The following is a 17,370-nucleotide window of genomic DNA, read 5'->3' on the forward strand; positions in this document are numbered from 1 at the left end:
ATATGTATAAGTTATTATGCCACAAATGGTAGTGGATCACATGCATACAAGTAATTTAATTTTATCATGGTTTGTTACCTTCCTATACCATTGATGAAAGCTATTAAAGTGCATTTAGTGTTTGTTTTGTTGAAGTTGTTAATTCCTTTTTACTTCACAGAAACAGTTTTTAAAATTTGAAACTATGTAATTATACAGTGCACTGTGGCTCAATAGTCTATTTCTTCTGATACAGCTGTACATAATTTCTGAACGTATGGAGGTATAATAAGATATGTCCTGTATATGTGATGATATTAGGGCCATTATTGTGTTACTGCAAATAAGTATTTATGAAACCTGGTTTTCAGATCAGTAACTACAAGCACATTTCATAATGCTGTACTGTTCAGCTGTGTCACATAATGAAGTTTATTTTTGTTATACATTGCTAATATACCAGAAAAATCTAATTTAGATTCAAGATTAGTCAGTGATTATCATGTCTTGCATCTGAAGTGTGCATTTTAATTGTTCCAGAAGTGGCCTGCACGTTGCCACCGGGCTGGAAAAAGTAAAAAAAAAAAGTTTGAAGAGTTATTTTTGTATGTGTATGAAGTAGTTAAGTTTTTATGAAATATTAAAAATTATGCTATTTTAAAAAAAAATAAATTTACTGATGTTTATTTTTATCATAACAGTTTGATACTTAGGTAATCATTTATATTTTAATTTATTATGTCGTAAAAGTTTGTGACGTGTAACTACAGTAAAAACATTTTTTGTAATACTTATCAGTAGTGCCATTCTTCAACTGTTCTGGACAAGAAGTGGATAAGGCTACTTTAAACCTTCTGCAGAGCTACAGTAATCAGCTGAATCATTTAGCCTGTTTGATTCATCTCCTGCAGTCTCAATGTGGTTCTATCACTCAGCAAGGTAAAAATGTTTTAACTGAAAAATAAGTATTCATAAATGAAAACTGATAATTTTAAAAACTTTAAAATTTATCTATAATTAAGTGGAATTTTTCATTTCGTAATTAATTTGTTTTATGATATATCAAACATTTAATTGAACTGTACATTGTTAAGGTTGCGAAAAAAGTGTTATATTTGTAAAATAATAGTATGTTGTTGCTTGAATGGTTGAAGAATACCTTAGGTCATGACAGATGATCAGAGTATGGTCAAGCGGTACTTAAAATATAATTATTTCACACTTATTTATTATTGGACCTTAAAAATAACTGCATGTGAAAAAGACACAGTCTTATTTTTTTTCTCATAGACTTTTCGTTTTGAATGAGATAATCTGAGTATATTGTTTGCAGGTGTATGTAAGAACTTTATGTTGCCAGACTTTATCTGTGAGTTTGGAATGCTTGGAAATGGTGGAATTGTAGCCATGTGTGTTTTCTTCTATGATGTTTTTATTTAGTCTGCAAGTTCTGGTATAATACCAGAATACTGGTTTGTGATAGCTTTTATGTTGATTATATGTGATAATACTAATAGGGAAACAGTACTGAAAGTTGTATTATTCATGCAGTATTAACTCAGAAAGCTAGTTTTTGTTTAGGAAGTAAACTTGACCAGACTTTTTTGTTATACTTTTAAAATAAGACCAAGAATTGGAATGACATGGTTATACATGAAGTAGATTTCATATGTTTTCAATCCAGTGCTTAGCATTGTACTTTTTTTATAAGCTTTGTAACTGATATTTTATCTATTAAAGCCACTACAAGGAGTAGGTTTTATAGAATGTGTTTTCAGTGTAGTGCTGAACATTGTACTTTTAAGTTTCGTAACTGATAATTTATATGTTATAGCCACTACTGTAAGAAGTCTGAAAATAACAAGAGTATAAATTAACCTACATGTTAAGCTTAATGCATGTTATGTGGTAAATAACTGCTACAATATTTTATTTTATAGGTCAGGTGGAGCTTGAATTAAGATGTGAGGTTACTGAAATCGTAGCTCTATACCTGAAGGTTACTTTGTGGATGTTCACATGCCGACTCTTGCCTGAACATAGTGAAGGCACAGCTTATGGAGAAAATGAGGTAGCCTACCCTGTCAAAATCTTTACAGACACCTACACTAGGCGTAGGCAAGAACTTCAGAAACTTCACAGGTATTTGCTGTATTTACTTTTATTTTGAAAACATTTTTATTCTCCCATTTATCTGATATATTGGCTCCATTTACTTTTCTTTACTTATTACTCAATCAGTAACATGTTTTGAAAGAATAAAACCAAATTAAAATTATATTTTGAGTTATTATTATGGTAGTAATGGTGACTCAAAATTGTTTTTTTGTGGGAAATACAGTACTTAATCTGTTAGTTTTTCTAAATTGATTTTCACTGGCATTATTAAAGACCATTCAGATAAAATGATATTGGGGAAGCTGAGTTTTTTTTAGAAGTGTATACTCTGTCTTTTCTACTCATTACCAGTACAGTTAACCACATAGACATCCTCCTTGTTGATGGGCTTGTTTTGGAAATTGAGTCTTTCTTGGACCAGCACCTGTGGCAGAGGGAAGGAGGTAATGGACAGTATCCTCCACCCAGCTTGTATGCAGCTCTGAGTTCTTATCTGCTAAAGGGAGTCCCAGTAGATAAGAAACACTGTCTGATCCTCTACCTCCTCCTGGACATGGCAGCATTTCTTTCAGAGCGTCAAAGTCATCTAGTGGAACATCTGATGAAATTTTCGGCTACCTTTCACGTGAATCCCAGTCTTGTAAAATTGACCCAGGGGTTTTGGCTACTTGATCATCGAGACTTTGAGGTAGTTTAGAATCGTTTAAGTATTTTCTGTTAATATTTACTTGTAGAATTGTTTTGGATTTCATATGGTAAATCTGGAGAAAGATATATATTATGAATTTATTTAGTTAACACAATTTTTGCCAGTTGACTCACTTGTGAGTCAGGTGTTTTTGTTCAGAGCGTGTTGTGTTAACTATCAGTTAAATGAGACGCATACTGATAGAAATGTTAAGCTACCTTGTTTGGTTTGAGCAGAATCTTATAAAAGCTTAATAAAAGCATATTTTCCAACATATGTTAAAATAGTTATTGTTCTTTAAAATGTATAGAATTGAAATTCTTCTTCTTCATGTGTCAAATCTGCGGCAGACATCGACGACCATGGCATGCCAGACTTCTCTGTTGTCAATCCTCCTTATCAACTCGATGTTGCTCATTGAGTTCTTGGTGACAAAAATTATTGAGGCTGTTGATATATTTAGTTCTTTGACACCCTCTGCTTTTCCTCACTTCTATTTTTCCACATAGCATCTGTTTCTCTATCCCATTCTTCCTACAGATGTGTCCTAGAAATTCCATTTGTCTCTTTCTTATAGTTTTCATGAGTGACCTTTTGTATCCTGCCAGTTCCATGACTTCCACATTTGTTTTTCTTTCAGTCCATGATATTTTTAGCATCCTTCTAAGGAACCACATTTCAGCAGCTTCTAATCTCTTCTCTGTATCTTTGTTAAGTGTCCAGCTCTCACAGCCATATAAGAGAACAGACCATACATATGATTTCAAGGTGTTAATTTTAGTGACATTTGTTATGTTCCTGTTTGTGAACATGGACTTCATTTTATAGAAAGTATCCTTGGACATTGCAATTCTTTTTTTTATTTCTGTGTCACTCTTTGCATTTGATGTTATAGTATATCCAAGATATTTGAAGCTTTCGACTTGTTTTATTCTCACGTCCTTGCCGGTTATGCTACATGTGGGTGTAATTGATTGTTTTGAGATAAGAATTGAGATTAGTGAGAGAATTATTCATTGTCATAGCTTTTAAAATTTAAAAAAATTAAAATGAGGAATGACTTCATATTTTAATTTTTATTGAAATAAGAACAAACATACAAATACCAAAAATTACTCAATTTCTGACAGCTATAAAACTAAATAAAATGTTTACTTCTAAATCATAAGATCAAGAGTTTTTTCTGTATCTTATTTAGGACTTTGTAGTCATAAATATTTGTGTATTTTATTGTTGAAATTTGTAGGACATTGTAGACTTTTTTTCATATGTTTTGGTTTGAAGGAAAAATTATAATAGTTTTTTAAAAGTATCATATTTAGTATTAACTCTTTCAGATTCAAATGATGCAGTTCATTCTGAGTACATGCATTCAATTCAGCTTTCAAAATTTAGTCAGGAAATATAACTGGTAATTCTATTTCAACAATTATTTACTCAAAAATACTTATAAAATAAAATTTATGTCTTAACATTTCTAATATTTATATTTGTTCTTTATCACTGACAACATTTTTGAAAAATGTTCAGATTTTAATTTCTGTTGCATATTTAGATGAATGAATTATGAACACTGTACTTTTAGATGTTTTTGCACGTTTCTTCTAGCTCTTAATCTTATATTTATTTTTCCTAGTCAGATTTCAACTCTTTAGCATTGTATTTGTTTTTATGCCTTCAGTTTGTTCAGCTGTGAATTTACTGGTTTAACTTGCATTTATAGTGCCTATCAAGAGTGTTTTGACAATTTAAAATTTTTACAACTTAAAGCTAATAATAATCAGTAAAGGAAGTTTTAAGCTCTAGTTTTTTGTAATAAAGCTACAATATAACTGTATTGTGAGGAAAATATTTACTTGTTAAAGGGCACAGCTGTGCTAAACAAATATTTCCTACTAATTAGTCTTATTATTATGATTTTTGGTGTGTGTTTTTCCTTGATGTTTCTGTGTTATGTGGGTTTGGAAGCTACAGTAATATTATTTTATGAGAAAATATAATGTGTAGATATTTAGGGTTGGTGGGAGTACAGTATTAAAACCAAACTGTAACCTTAGACATTTCAGATAACATAAATACTTTTTTATTAATTACATTGTTAAATTTATTGATACTCAGACAACATATATGAAACTAAGAACTTGTTATTTATTGAATACAAACTAATCTCAACCAAAACTGTAATTATTTAATAGTGTTATTTTTAAAAGTGGGGCCACTGATCACTAGAAAATATTTATTAAATCTATAGTATTTTACAGCAGGAAGTAAACCTCTTCAACTAGCAAAATAAAATATTAAAAGAAAGATAAATGTTATTAAGATCAAATTATGTTTTCCTCAGTCAGAAAAGAGAGACTGTTTCAGAACGTTTATTCTACTGTTGATGCAGTTTGATTATTCAGGTATTATCATTGTAGAAATTAGACGAATGGGTGTATTTAACATGTTCTTACTGTGAAAGTGTTTGATATTTTTGATAAACATACTTTAAGGTATGTGAAACAAAGCATACTTTTACAACTCTTGGATTGCAATTTTATTTGTGTCTTTTGAAACATTTGAAGTAATAAAAGGTGTAATTTTCCTATGCTGAAACTGTATTTCTGATAGGTACTTAGTTCTTTTAACAAGATTAGCTATTCTCATTCATTGCTGCTCTTTATATGCAGACTTTTTCTTTATGCATGCCCCAAAGCCTTCTTCTCCTCCCCCCAATTGGATTTGTTTCTTGTGCAAATCATCATGCCTTACATTCTCACCTATAGGAGCATGACATGCTCATGTGACACATGACTTCTTCTGTATTATTCTAATAAACCATCACTTTGAAGTTTGGCAGAAGCTGTAAGCACCAGAGAAATATGAGGAGAATGGGTGAGAAATTGAGAGGAGATATGTACCTGTAGAAAATACATTTTCAGTATAGAAAAATTGTGTCTTCCAATACAGTTCTAATATTATGCTCACAAGATCAACCAGAATCTCATCTTGAGAATGAAGAGGGACAGGTGTGAGGGAACAACAAATGTACTCCTCAAAATCGTCCAAACGATGCCCCAGGATATGAGAGATTCAGATCAGAAGAGGGGAAACCACACCACTTCTGAATCAGGTGTACTCTTTGTCCATTTGTGGAATGTTTAATATTTGAGGGTGGAACATGAGAGGAGCACATCTGAGTGGGAGAGAATATGATAGGAATATATTGTAAAATACATGAAGTGAAAAATATTGTAACTCAATTCCACAGTGAGAAAGGTGGCTAAACAAAGATGTGCCCCTGGATGTAGAGGGACTAGGACATGGCAGAGCATACTTTGTAAGTTAATTACATCCAAAACCTCTTTTGTGGGGTACCAACATCTACATAAGGGTAGGATGATGATCATACTGTCTTCATGTAAAACCCAAGAACCAGGGATTAAGAACTACTTCAATACCTGGATATGAAATAAGGATTATTTCAGATCTATCAATCCAGGAACTTGACATCCAGTATTGAAAGGATTTCTGTTTCATAGAAACAACTACCCCAAGTAAGACACAGACTTGGACTATCCAAAGGGTAATAACATCCTTGTAAGAAGAGAAAAAAAAAGATAGTCAAGGACAGACCCACAACACAGATGGAGAAAACTGAGGGAGGGAAATAAGAAAACCCATGTGAGGACTTAATGTGATTTGGTTCACTCTATTCCAAGACCGCTTTATGGGTTGCCGAGATTCATGGGTGAACTGCATTTTGACATTATGTTGGTTATTGCAACTAGGAGAAAATTATGTCATCTACACCTGCAGAACATTATCGCTCTTTCTCTGTAACTGAATGGTTATTATATTGAATATATTCAGTGCATTAAAGATGAAGTAATTTGGTAGTTTGTAACTGGAAAGTGGTAAGAATTTCCCATACTTCATTAAAAAAAAAGAAGAATGACAATGCAGTGTAGAGTCCAGAGGAATATCATTACTAGAGACAGTGCACAATGGGTGACCATGAAACCTTATTTTGAAAAGCAGATAATATCGAATTATTCACTCTAGGCATGGCAGGTGATAGCAGTCTACTTCTGCCTTAACCACACAATCTATGGGTGGTACAGTCCATAATGGGTGTGTTTATGAAGCAAAATATTGTGAGGTTATTCAACATCAAAAAATTTTGTAGAACACCCTCTATCTTCATGGTGAGTGTGAGAAGCCACAGAGGATAAAGTGAGAGTTAACATGGCTGGACAGTGCAAATTTAGAGTTAAAGAATACTTGGCCAGGTATACTTGCCACTAAGCAGGTTTCATGTCATAAGTAAATAAAAGCCCCAAAAAGAAAGAAATAATGAATAAAAACTTAGAAGTTAGTGTTGCACTAAAATCTGAAGAATGGCCACGGGTAGTAGATGAAACGATGCAGAAGAGAAAACTGCGATATGAAGAAGATAGTGAGAGATTAACATAATGGGAGCAGTCCACATGTCAAATTGCAGACTTTATTCCATTGGACAACAAAGATGAAAAGAAGGGAAAAATTAAGGTGTTGGATTTGATGGGAGGACAACATGAAGAAAGTCTAGGAGGAAGAACAGGCTGAACAAACCAAGTGTTTGAACCAAGAGGGGAGGGTTTATGGTTAATGGCATTGTGAAGGGAGGAGGTTTGCCAGGAGATGAAGAATTGGGACAAAGTATCCCAGAATGTAGCAGTACAGCTTCTATAATAGTGAAGAGTCATGACCACACACAGAAGCTTATCTGGATTAGATCAAGGGAGAAGATTGGAAATAGAAAGAAGGGAAATAAGAATAAAAGGAAGAGCAACCCTCCGAAGCTGTTGAGGTCTTCAGCAGAGAGAAACAATACAGATAAAGGAGAAGACAGGTAGGGTGAGGTGATAAAGAATGTGTGAAATGTCAATGGCAAACAGATCTGACTTTTATTGTCTACAGGCTAAGAGAAGAATATATTCTGAGGGAAAGGTGAACCACAGAACGTGAAGAAAGTGTTTCAAAATGTGTAGGTAAAATAAGGGAATATAGGACAACATTCATGTCTCAGTCTGGAAGAGCAGGATATCTGGGAGAGTGACATAATAAGAATGGGAAATAAAACCCCATGATATCAGGAAAAATGTAAGGTGTGGGCTAGTGTGCCTGCTATCCAGAAAGCGAAGGGTCTGAAGACAAGTGGTTGAAGACCCACGTGAGAAATTCTGTCGCATGCACCACAGTAAGCTTCCTCCTTTGCAGTGGTTCATCTACATTGAAGATGGATTGGTGGAACCAGCTAAAAAGGAAGAAGCTGTCCTTGTGAAACCAGGTCATCTCAACAAAAATACAAAAAAAGCCAGATGTGAAGGTTGGGATGTGGGACATGTAATCACAGTTGACGAAGAAGGTAGGGAGAAAGTGGAAGAGGGACAGGCACTGGCCAATAGAGAACAGTCAGGAGGACTCAACAAGGAGTTGAGTGGACAAAAGTAATAACCCAATGAAGTAATCAGGTGGGTGAATACACATACTATTGTGACCAACCCTGGCTGTGAAGGCACCTACTGTTAGAGCCTTTTGATGAGGTACAGGCAGCCAAAAGAGATGTAACCTGGTGTTAGGCTCATACATAGCAAAGGCATTCACATGCAGAAAACCCCACCAATAGCAAATATTCCTGAAAACAAGGGATCTAATGCCCAATCCATGGGATATATTTGATCAGGGTGAGAAAGACTATGGGTGACTGCATCAAAAACACCTGGCTTTTGACATGCAATAAGGCAAATATGATGTGCTTGGGGACAGTATAATAGACCCATTGTTCAAAAACACAAATCTCTCAATCAAGTGTCCCTTGGTTGTTGAAATTTGCCCCCACTGTAGAACTGTACAAATGATCCATCATCTGACAACATCAACAGGGAAAAGGAAGGAAATATTACACCAGATGTATGGATAGAAGTTCAAGAAAATTGATATGCAAATCTCTTTCATCTGTGTATACCAAAGACCTGAAGCTTCCTGGTTATTGATCTATGCCTTCATCCTTGAAGAGATGCATTTGTGAAAAGATGTAGATTTGGACATGGTAGAGAAAGAAGCTTACTTGCCTTTGGGATGTGATTTTGTCCAGCTACCAATGCAGATCATCTCAGGGGGAAGAAAGAAGGGAAATGGAGGTGGAAAGAGGAACCCAAGGAAGATTGTCATTTGTGAAGTGCCTGCTGAAGGGATCTTGTACAGCTATGACTGAGAGGGACCACTGATATCATGGAAGACCACATTCTTGAAAGCAGTAGAATCTTGTGAACAGTAAGCAACTGAGCAAAAAGGGTGTAGGGGACCAAAAGTTCCACTGAATGAAGTCATAAAGGAGAAGGCAGTGCTTGACTGATATTTGTGTTTAAAAAGTTCTCCAAATGGACAAGATGTATATATACACATATTGAATGAGTTTGAGAAAGGACTTCTCCAATTTAATGAACTAGCCCATTCAAGCTGCCACAGAAAGTAGTTGCCAAATATGATTGGCCAATTCCTGTTTATAATGAGCTAGAAGAAGCCAGTTATCCATGTGATAATGAAATTACAGCCACAAAACATGAAGATAATGTATAAAAGCCTGAACTATTTGACAAAACATGTAAGGTGCCAATCTATGTCTGGAGGGGAGGACTTAAAATTGGTAAACTACCCTGAGATGGATAAATCAAAGAGAAGGATGAGACTGATGGTAATATTAGGAAATGTAGATAAATGTTAGAGATATTCATTTTTGTTATTCACAACCCTGGAGAAAAGTATCCATGTTCAGGATGATAAAAGACTCCATATTAGACTCGGGTATTGATATGAAGTGGTTGAGGAAAGATAAATTAATTATAGGCCACCAATCTCTGGTTTTCTTGAGGACAATGAAAAATCAGAAATAAAAACTGCTAGAAGGATGGAGAACAGATTTGATTTCCCAATACAAAAGCAATTCCCAACTTGCTTCTGACTGATGCTGGCTGGTCATGGATGTCGAGGAAGAGGAAAGGAAATGGGGAAAGGAGAAACCAGAGGTAGAGAAAGAAACTGGAAAATGAAATCTGACGGACCCTGAAGCACCCATTAATCATCAACAAAGGGACAGTAGCAATGAAAAGATGAAAATAGCTGAGCCCCCACTTGGTAGACACCTGTATAACTGGCATCAAGGGGTGTCTTATAGAGACAGGTGAGAGAAGTACCCTAAACAGAAGGAACAGCTAAGGACTGGGAAGGTAGAGAATGGAAAATATGAGGTTTATAAGGATGGATTGTTGGTGGACCAATATCACTCAAGGCTAAATAGTTTCCAGCACCATATCAAAAAAGTAATGTCTCAGAAATGTGGTTGTACATAAATTCCTGAGATATGATAAAGGTAAACGAACCTGAGCAAGTCTATTAACATGACCTATAAAGTTCCAGCAACTAAGAAACCACATATGTAATGCCAAAGACAATATGTGGGCTAAAGTGGAGAGAAGAGCAAGGGTATTATCAGAAAACTCTTCAGGATTTCTGTTGAGAGCCTTAGGTAGAAGGTATGTGGGTGAGAGATACTGCAAAAGGTTGGTTGGGATAAGATGCAAGTGATAATGTTTGGCAGGGCTAAAAATGATATCTGATTCAAGAACTGCTTTTCAAATTGGTAACAAGGAATTTAATTGCTGATCTTAGAATGGATAGTATGCATAGTGATAAGAAAGGGTGAACTGATCAAAAGTCCTCAAGTGGCATGGCATGCTAATTCTCTTACTTAATTGTGAGGTAAGTTGATCAGCAAGAATGTTAATATCAGGGGAGGGGGAAAATACAGAAATAGATGAAAGGGATAAACATCACAAAATCCATAAAGACTGAATTAGAGTTAGGAATCTCTTCAGGGTGAGATTGGGAAGGGCATACTCTGGAGGCAGAAAAAATTTGACTAAAGTCCTTATCAGTCTGCAGAGGTTTAGCTGGCACAGGAGGAGCCTGGGAAGTGTGTGGGGACAAAGGCTATCTTATATTTTGTCCACACTCTTGACATAAAAAAAAAAAATCCTCTATCAGGTTGACTGCACCTGAGGCCTGAGAAAGATGCTAGTCATTGGTGGAACCCCAGAAGTGTTAACTTTCACTTCAGAATTCATTACGCACTAAAAAGATTCACCAAAGTTAAATGCAGAAATAAAGCAACTAGAATTAACTTATAAATACCAGTATATGAATTAGGTTCAATGAAAGCAAATTAAGTAAAAAATAACTGCTTCATGAGGAAAACCAAGTTGAACATGAAGTATTAAGCACACAAAAGAACATATTCAAACTTAAGTGCTTTCAAACAAGAACTGATAGTGTGGTAGAGAAGTGTAGAAGGAGTCGCATGAGCATGCCATGCTTTTCTTGATGAGGATGTGACACATGATTATCTTCATGTGAGACATTGTAATATTGCAATTCCGATAGAGGGGGAGTGGTAGACTTGTGGCATGCGTAAAGAAATCTTTATGTATAGAAGGCAGTACTGAATGGGAATAGCTAATCTGTGAGTGGAGGTACGTCCTGTATCAGAATTAGTGCTTTATAGTTACATTTCATTTCATAAATAACTATGAATTGTGTAATTTTCTGTAAAGCAATTTTTTTGTTTTAAATTGGAAAGTTATTGGAGAAAAGTATAGAAAGGTAAAAATAAAGGATTAACAGAAAAATAACAATAGTGATGAGCCTTGTTTAATGATAGTTTTTTATATATATATATATATATATTAGTCTTTGGGATAAAAAGAGTCAGTTGGTAATATAAAGTAACTTTTGTTTGTCTGTTCATAACTAAGGTATTTCATCTGTCGAGTCACTAATCACTACAAAACTTCTGTCATCTCCATAAATCCAGTGAAATAAGTTATGTATTGTGTGGGAAGTTATGCTAGATGTGTGTATATTTAACTTAATTCTCTTGAAAGCAAGTTTACCTTGTAAAAGTTGTGTGAAATCAAATCACTAGAGTAAGTTTAGTATGAAAATTTCTGCTTCATTTATACATGCAGTAAATCACTGTTGTAAATCTCCAGTTTCATTGATTATGCATCTAAAAGTTGTATAACTAGTAAAATACATTTGTGCTTTACTGTACAACTTTCTGAAATTAAAGTTTCACTCAGTCATTATGTCTAGAAAAATGAAATGTGTATTAAGTAATTAGTTACATGTATTGCAAGTGTTTATAGGCATGCTATGTCACCTTAATCATCAAATACATTGTTTTATAACAGTTTTCTTTTATTCTTTGAAATTTATATCTTTCCAATTCAATGGCATAATTTTATAAAAAGTTACAAAAAATATTTTTTATTGAACCTTGTCAAGGTTTAGTTGAAAGTTATATTTCAGTTTGAGCTAGAAAATAAAATGTTTAAGATTTTGTTTTGTCTCTCAGGATGTATCTTTGGTAACTCAGCAGTAAGCTTCTGAGCTTATAAGATTCAAGGTTGGGTCACTGCAGTGAGCACAGCATCAGTGACCTGTTGTGTAGTTTTGTGAGTGAACAAAATAAAATTTTAAGGATGTAAATAAACTTTGTAATATTTTTTGATACACATCTCACTGTCAAAATTTAGTTTTATTATGTATTTTATATAATTTTTAAGAATATTAAATATTTGTAATCTTAGGAAGCACTTTCAGCTTTGCTTGACCCAGTTATTGACTTGTCTGACTTCAAGTCCTGGCATCACCTTCGTATTTTAAAAGCATTTCTATATCAAGGAGAACATCAAAAAGCACTGAAATATACCAGAGTCCGGAACCCTCCTCATGAAACCCCTGAAGAAGTCAAGCTTTGTCTAACAATCTTACTAGCTAATAAGTATGTGAGAGTTATATTACATTACCAGTACTGAAAGAGCATTATCAAAGTTCTGAAGTGTTTTATACTCTTGTATTTGAGTGTTTTTCAAATCTCAATGTATACTTCTCAAATTATTTTTAATGTTTTAAAAATATATTTTGTTTGTAGCAACTTCAGTTAGTTGCTACAAAATATAAGTTTAATGGAAAACATTATTAAGATAGTGCTTGTTGGTTTGTATATTCTATTAAGCTTCTGAAGTACAATGTGAGCATTTTATAAATGTCAGCTGATTTTTGAAGTTTTAAAACAGTTTAATGTGTTATTGTCCAATAGACTGACAGCTGAAGCCTTCCACTTCCAACGACAGTGTAGGGATCAGAAAAACATGGATGATTTTCTTTCCCACTTTTTTTTGGGCTGCCAGCAAAGTATGTAAATATAGTGATGTAATTATTAAAGTTATTTAAAGATATGTTGTGGTTACTTCTTTCCAGAAACAGAGTATAAAAACCATGTTTATACAGATATTAAACAAAAATGTTTAATACCAGATCAAAATGGCTGGTATGGGAATTAACACTTTTATTGATAAGCAGAGAACAATGTTTTGACCTTCCTAGGTCATCTTCAAAGATTGTTCTCTGCTTATCAATAAAAGTGTTAATACCCATACCAGGCTTTCCAAGATACATTTTTATTTCAAGTAGGTTTCTCATCATCAAGAATATTAAACAACAGTGTAATCATTTTCTTAGATCTAACTGTGTAATGACATTGAGACTAGCCCTTTCCTTTTGTGTGCACGTTTCATTTTGTGCATAAAAAGGCTTAAGTATTCTGGTACTGCTGTTTTCATAAAGAAATAACTGTGAATATATATATATGTATAAGGTGGAGGCAAACCAGTTAATTATACAATTCAAAGCAAGTGAAAAACTACAAAATTAATGTTGGGTGGCACTGGAAACTTTTTGTTTTGAAATTCATAAAAAAAGGTGAATAAAAAGAAGTTTCATCAAATGTATATCAGTTTATATGCTGTTCATTCTTTATTTTACTAGTTTCTAGATAAAGTGCTATAACTATTGTAAGTTGAAATAAAATACTTTAAGAAAAGGTAAAGATTAGAATTAGTTCATGATTTCTTTATTAGTTTTTTTTTTTTTTTCCCTTATCTATGAGGTTTTGATATGACATGCTATATCAGGTGTTGGCTAATAGCTGTATAAATTTTTACTGTCTTAGTAAATATTTTGAGGTTTCTGTGAAGATTGTATCTCTTCAGTATTAGTTATTTTTAATTATATTTCAATTTTTCAGAATTTATTTGTTCATAGTTTCAATAGGTTCCATGTTGTTCAAAAAAGTGATGTTTGTCATTGATATAAAAATAGGAACATGTAATACTGCTTTTTTAAGGTAAAAATTAATAATTTTTTTTATTAATAGAGAGTTATGAAAAAATAAAAATGGGTGTTACATGGGTGTGGCTACTGTAATTAATTTTGTGTATATGGTGAAAAACCCTACATTCTAACCATTATTGTTCCTGCTTATACCCAATAAGCCTGATTTAAAAAAAAACAACAACAAGAATTCCACTAGTACTTTAAGTTTAATTTCAATATACCACTTAAGTACATGCTTAGTGTTTTTAACTCACCATTTCAAGGTTTTTTGTCTGAGGCACATATAATGAAAACATTGGAATATTTGTTTTCTCTCTCTTATCAACTTTGGATTTGTAGTTTCATACTGTCCATCCAAATTCTAGTTTGTTTTTTTAATGCATTTTTCATTTGATACTCATCTATTATAGTTATATATATGTTTAATTCAAGTTGAAAGTTGTTTTCATGAGTTATACCCAGTGAGTACAACTTATATTTTGTTTCAATTAAGTTCTAGTTTTTTATAGCTGTTAGCTTGTTTTTGTTTTTTTTAAATTTAAAGCTACTTGAGGGCTATCTGTGCTAGCCGTCCCTAATTTAGCAGTGTAAAACTAAATGGAAGGCAGCTAGTCATCACCACCCACTGCCAACTTTTGGACTACTAATGGGACTGACCATCACATTATAATGCCTTCATGGCTGAAAGGGCGAGCATGTTTGGTGCGACTGGCATTTGAACTCGCGACCCTCAGATTATGAGTCGAATGCCTTAACTCACCTGGCTATGCTGAGCCTTAGCTGTTAGCAGTGATTTGTGTTGGTAATACTATTGCTGTTTATAGATAACTGAATATGAAGAATACATTTGATTGTGCATATGTTCTGTTGGCCAGTTGGTATTATTTAAAAAAAAAATTATTTACTGAGTATTTAACAATGTAGACAAGTAAATGTGGAGTATCATGTTGCTTTTCACACTGGTGTCTGAAGTTTTGGTATAAATTTTAAGCAACCACACTGGAAGTGATTATATATTTAATCAGTTTCCAGATTTTCCCCACTGGGGCAGCAGTAAGTATTTGGATTTACAATGCTAAAATCAGAGGTTCTGTTCTTCTTGGTGGACACAGCAGTTAACCCAACGTGGCTTTGCTATAAGAAAACACACACAGTTGCTAGAGACTTAAAACATATTTTAGAAATGCATATACTTATTATTTCATAATCATATGCATCTAAAAATTACACACATATAGGTCTGTTTGGAACCCTTTAAGAAAGATTTTTGTGTGCATTGAGATTATGAAATGTGAATCACGTTTTCCATTGCTAACTTTCTTACTCATAACTTCTGTAATTTTTAGCACTTGTGTTGGATTCCCTGTTACAGTTACCTTTAAGTGTAGCAGAAGAGGAAGCTCTTGTCCAATTTTTGTACAACAGCAATGATCCAAAGACTAAGGAAATGTTAGTTATGTATTTTTTACAAAGATGTCGTCCCTTACAGGCAGCACAGTTGAATGAGAAAGTGTATCCTCATTTAATGGTAAGTCTTAAGTTTTGGGAGTTGTAAAGTGTAACATGAAAAGTTTGTTTTTTAAAATAAATTCTTAGAATATTTTTAAATATTTGCTATGTAACAAATTATAATGCTTGACTGTTATTTTTTAAATGGTAACTTCTCTGTATTTTAAGTCCATCCTTTGTGCTCAGTAAAGTTACTATGATTGATGTTAAAACAAATTTTATTCTCTCCAAGCATTATTACATAAATCAGACGAAGTACATCTGTTGCAGTATCTTATTGAATTTTCCTGTTGTGTAGAAAATGTGTGGTGGTTACTAATTAGCAGGACTCTGTGAATGACTTAAAAAATCTCAATACAAAGAACTAACAGTGCTTCCAGTTTGATTTTTATTGTGATAGTAATTTTAAGCATGTATAAGGTGTTTTTTTTGTAAAAAACAACAAACTTCCAACTTGTAGTAGTTATGATACACAGTTTATATGTTTCTTGAAATGCATGCTTCACAAACTTTCTGAAACATAATGTATTTGTATATTTGTGTAATATATATTAAGTAGCGACTTAAATTCTAATGTTATAGTGTAAATAAAATATTCCATGAATAACATTGTTTTTTTCTTTTATAAGATTTCTTAATAGTATTTCTGCATTATTATAGTACATGACATTATGGAATTAATTCTCTTTAAGGAATCTGATTCCTTTAGCCACAAAGAGAAGTCTAAAGCAAGAAATGCCTTGGTTCAAGGGTATCTGTCGTCTTTACCAGAAGCTCAAAATCGTCTAGCATCAGAATTCTCTCTCCACCAACACCAAAGGCTGAACAAAAGACAAGAAGGTAACTTAACTAATTGATGCTATCTTCCCATACCTTGTAATCATAGTTTTAATTTTTAGTAATTGATCCTGCTTTTTGCAAATATAGTAATAACTAGTTTGAGCTGTTTAATATAATTAGCTTTTAATTTATAGTTGAAGTAAAGTTTTATTTTAATTAACACAATGATTTTTTTCTCTGCATCTTTTAAGAGTGTAATTCTTTTTCCTGCAAATGTTGTCTTTATATTTTTGTCTGAAAGACTGTTTTAAAAAGCATCTTGAATTTCTTCAGTGTTACGGCCTTTTCCTTTGTCAACTGTTGTTTCCACCAAACTGTTACCAGTGGTTTCTCATTCAACTCTTTTTGAGTCTCTGATGAAGAAAGTCACTGAAGCTGATCTTTGTGGTTTTCAAGAACCAATAACCCCATTCAGGAAAAGGTATTGGTTAAAAACAGTTACTTTTTTAATCCTCATGTTACAGGTGGGCAAAGTTGTCCAAATTACAAGATTTCCATTGAAAGAGAAAGAAATTAAACATTATTTTGTAGCTTCAAAAGATAAAAATATTTTGTTTTATTAAATGAGATTATAATAAGATTTAACAATTATTTATTAGTCTTCTTATGAAAAATCTAACCTTTTATAAAGTAAACAGGAAATTCAAATTCCATTAATCTTTTGACTGTATCCCTTTATAATAGAACATATAATTGCTTAAGCACACTCATTTTTGTTACGCTAAAAAATAAATTCTTAAATTCATTTGTTTTTAAAGGGTTAGATAGATTTTAGTGTGTTAATGTTCTGTATGACTAGTCAGAATATTTTAAGGATTAATATGTTATGATTCTTAAATGTTAAATGAAAATACAATAAAAGTTGTAAAGTACAATTGAGTTTTTGAAACCTGTTTCTTAATTCGTAAAGCAACATGGCAGATTATTGTTTTTTAAGTGTGTGTAAAAGAAGTTTTATACATGTTTTATATATT

General features: G+C 33.0%; 1 protein-coding gene across 6 annotated transcripts in view; it reads left to right on the forward strand.

Annotated features, from left to right (window-relative positions):
- Elys (AT hook containing transcription factor 1 homolog) overlaps positions 1-17,370 on the forward strand; it is a 96,338-nt gene that overhangs the window by 37,115 nt on the left and 41,853 nt on the right. For 4 of the 6 annotated variants that reach the window (XM_076505069.1, XM_076505041.1, XM_076505059.1 and 1 more), the window contains 8 exons: positions 778-918; positions 1,920-2,121; positions 2,449-2,785; positions 12,460-12,653; positions 12,972-13,066; positions 15,394-15,575; positions 16,249-16,396; positions 16,670-16,817. In XM_076505069.1, coding sequence (XP_076361184.1) covers positions 778-918; positions 1,920-2,121; positions 2,449-2,785; positions 12,460-12,653; positions 12,972-13,066; positions 15,394-15,575; positions 16,249-16,396; positions 16,670-16,817 — 1,447 coding nt within the window. The remainder of the gene's footprint in view (positions 1-777; positions 919-1,919; positions 2,122-2,448; positions 2,786-12,459; positions 12,654-12,971; positions 13,067-15,393; positions 15,576-16,248; positions 16,397-16,669; positions 16,818-17,370) is intronic. The other 2 variants (XM_076505079.1, XM_076505050.1) reach the window with 1 other exon arrangement.

Source organism: Tachypleus tridentatus, chromosome 1 (assembly GCF_004210375.1).
Source record: "Tachypleus tridentatus isolate NWPU-2018 chromosome 1, ASM421037v1, whole genome shotgun sequence".
In the NCBI taxonomy this organism is placed as follows: Eukaryota; Metazoa; Arthropoda; class Merostomata; order Xiphosura; family Limulidae; genus Tachypleus; species Tachypleus tridentatus.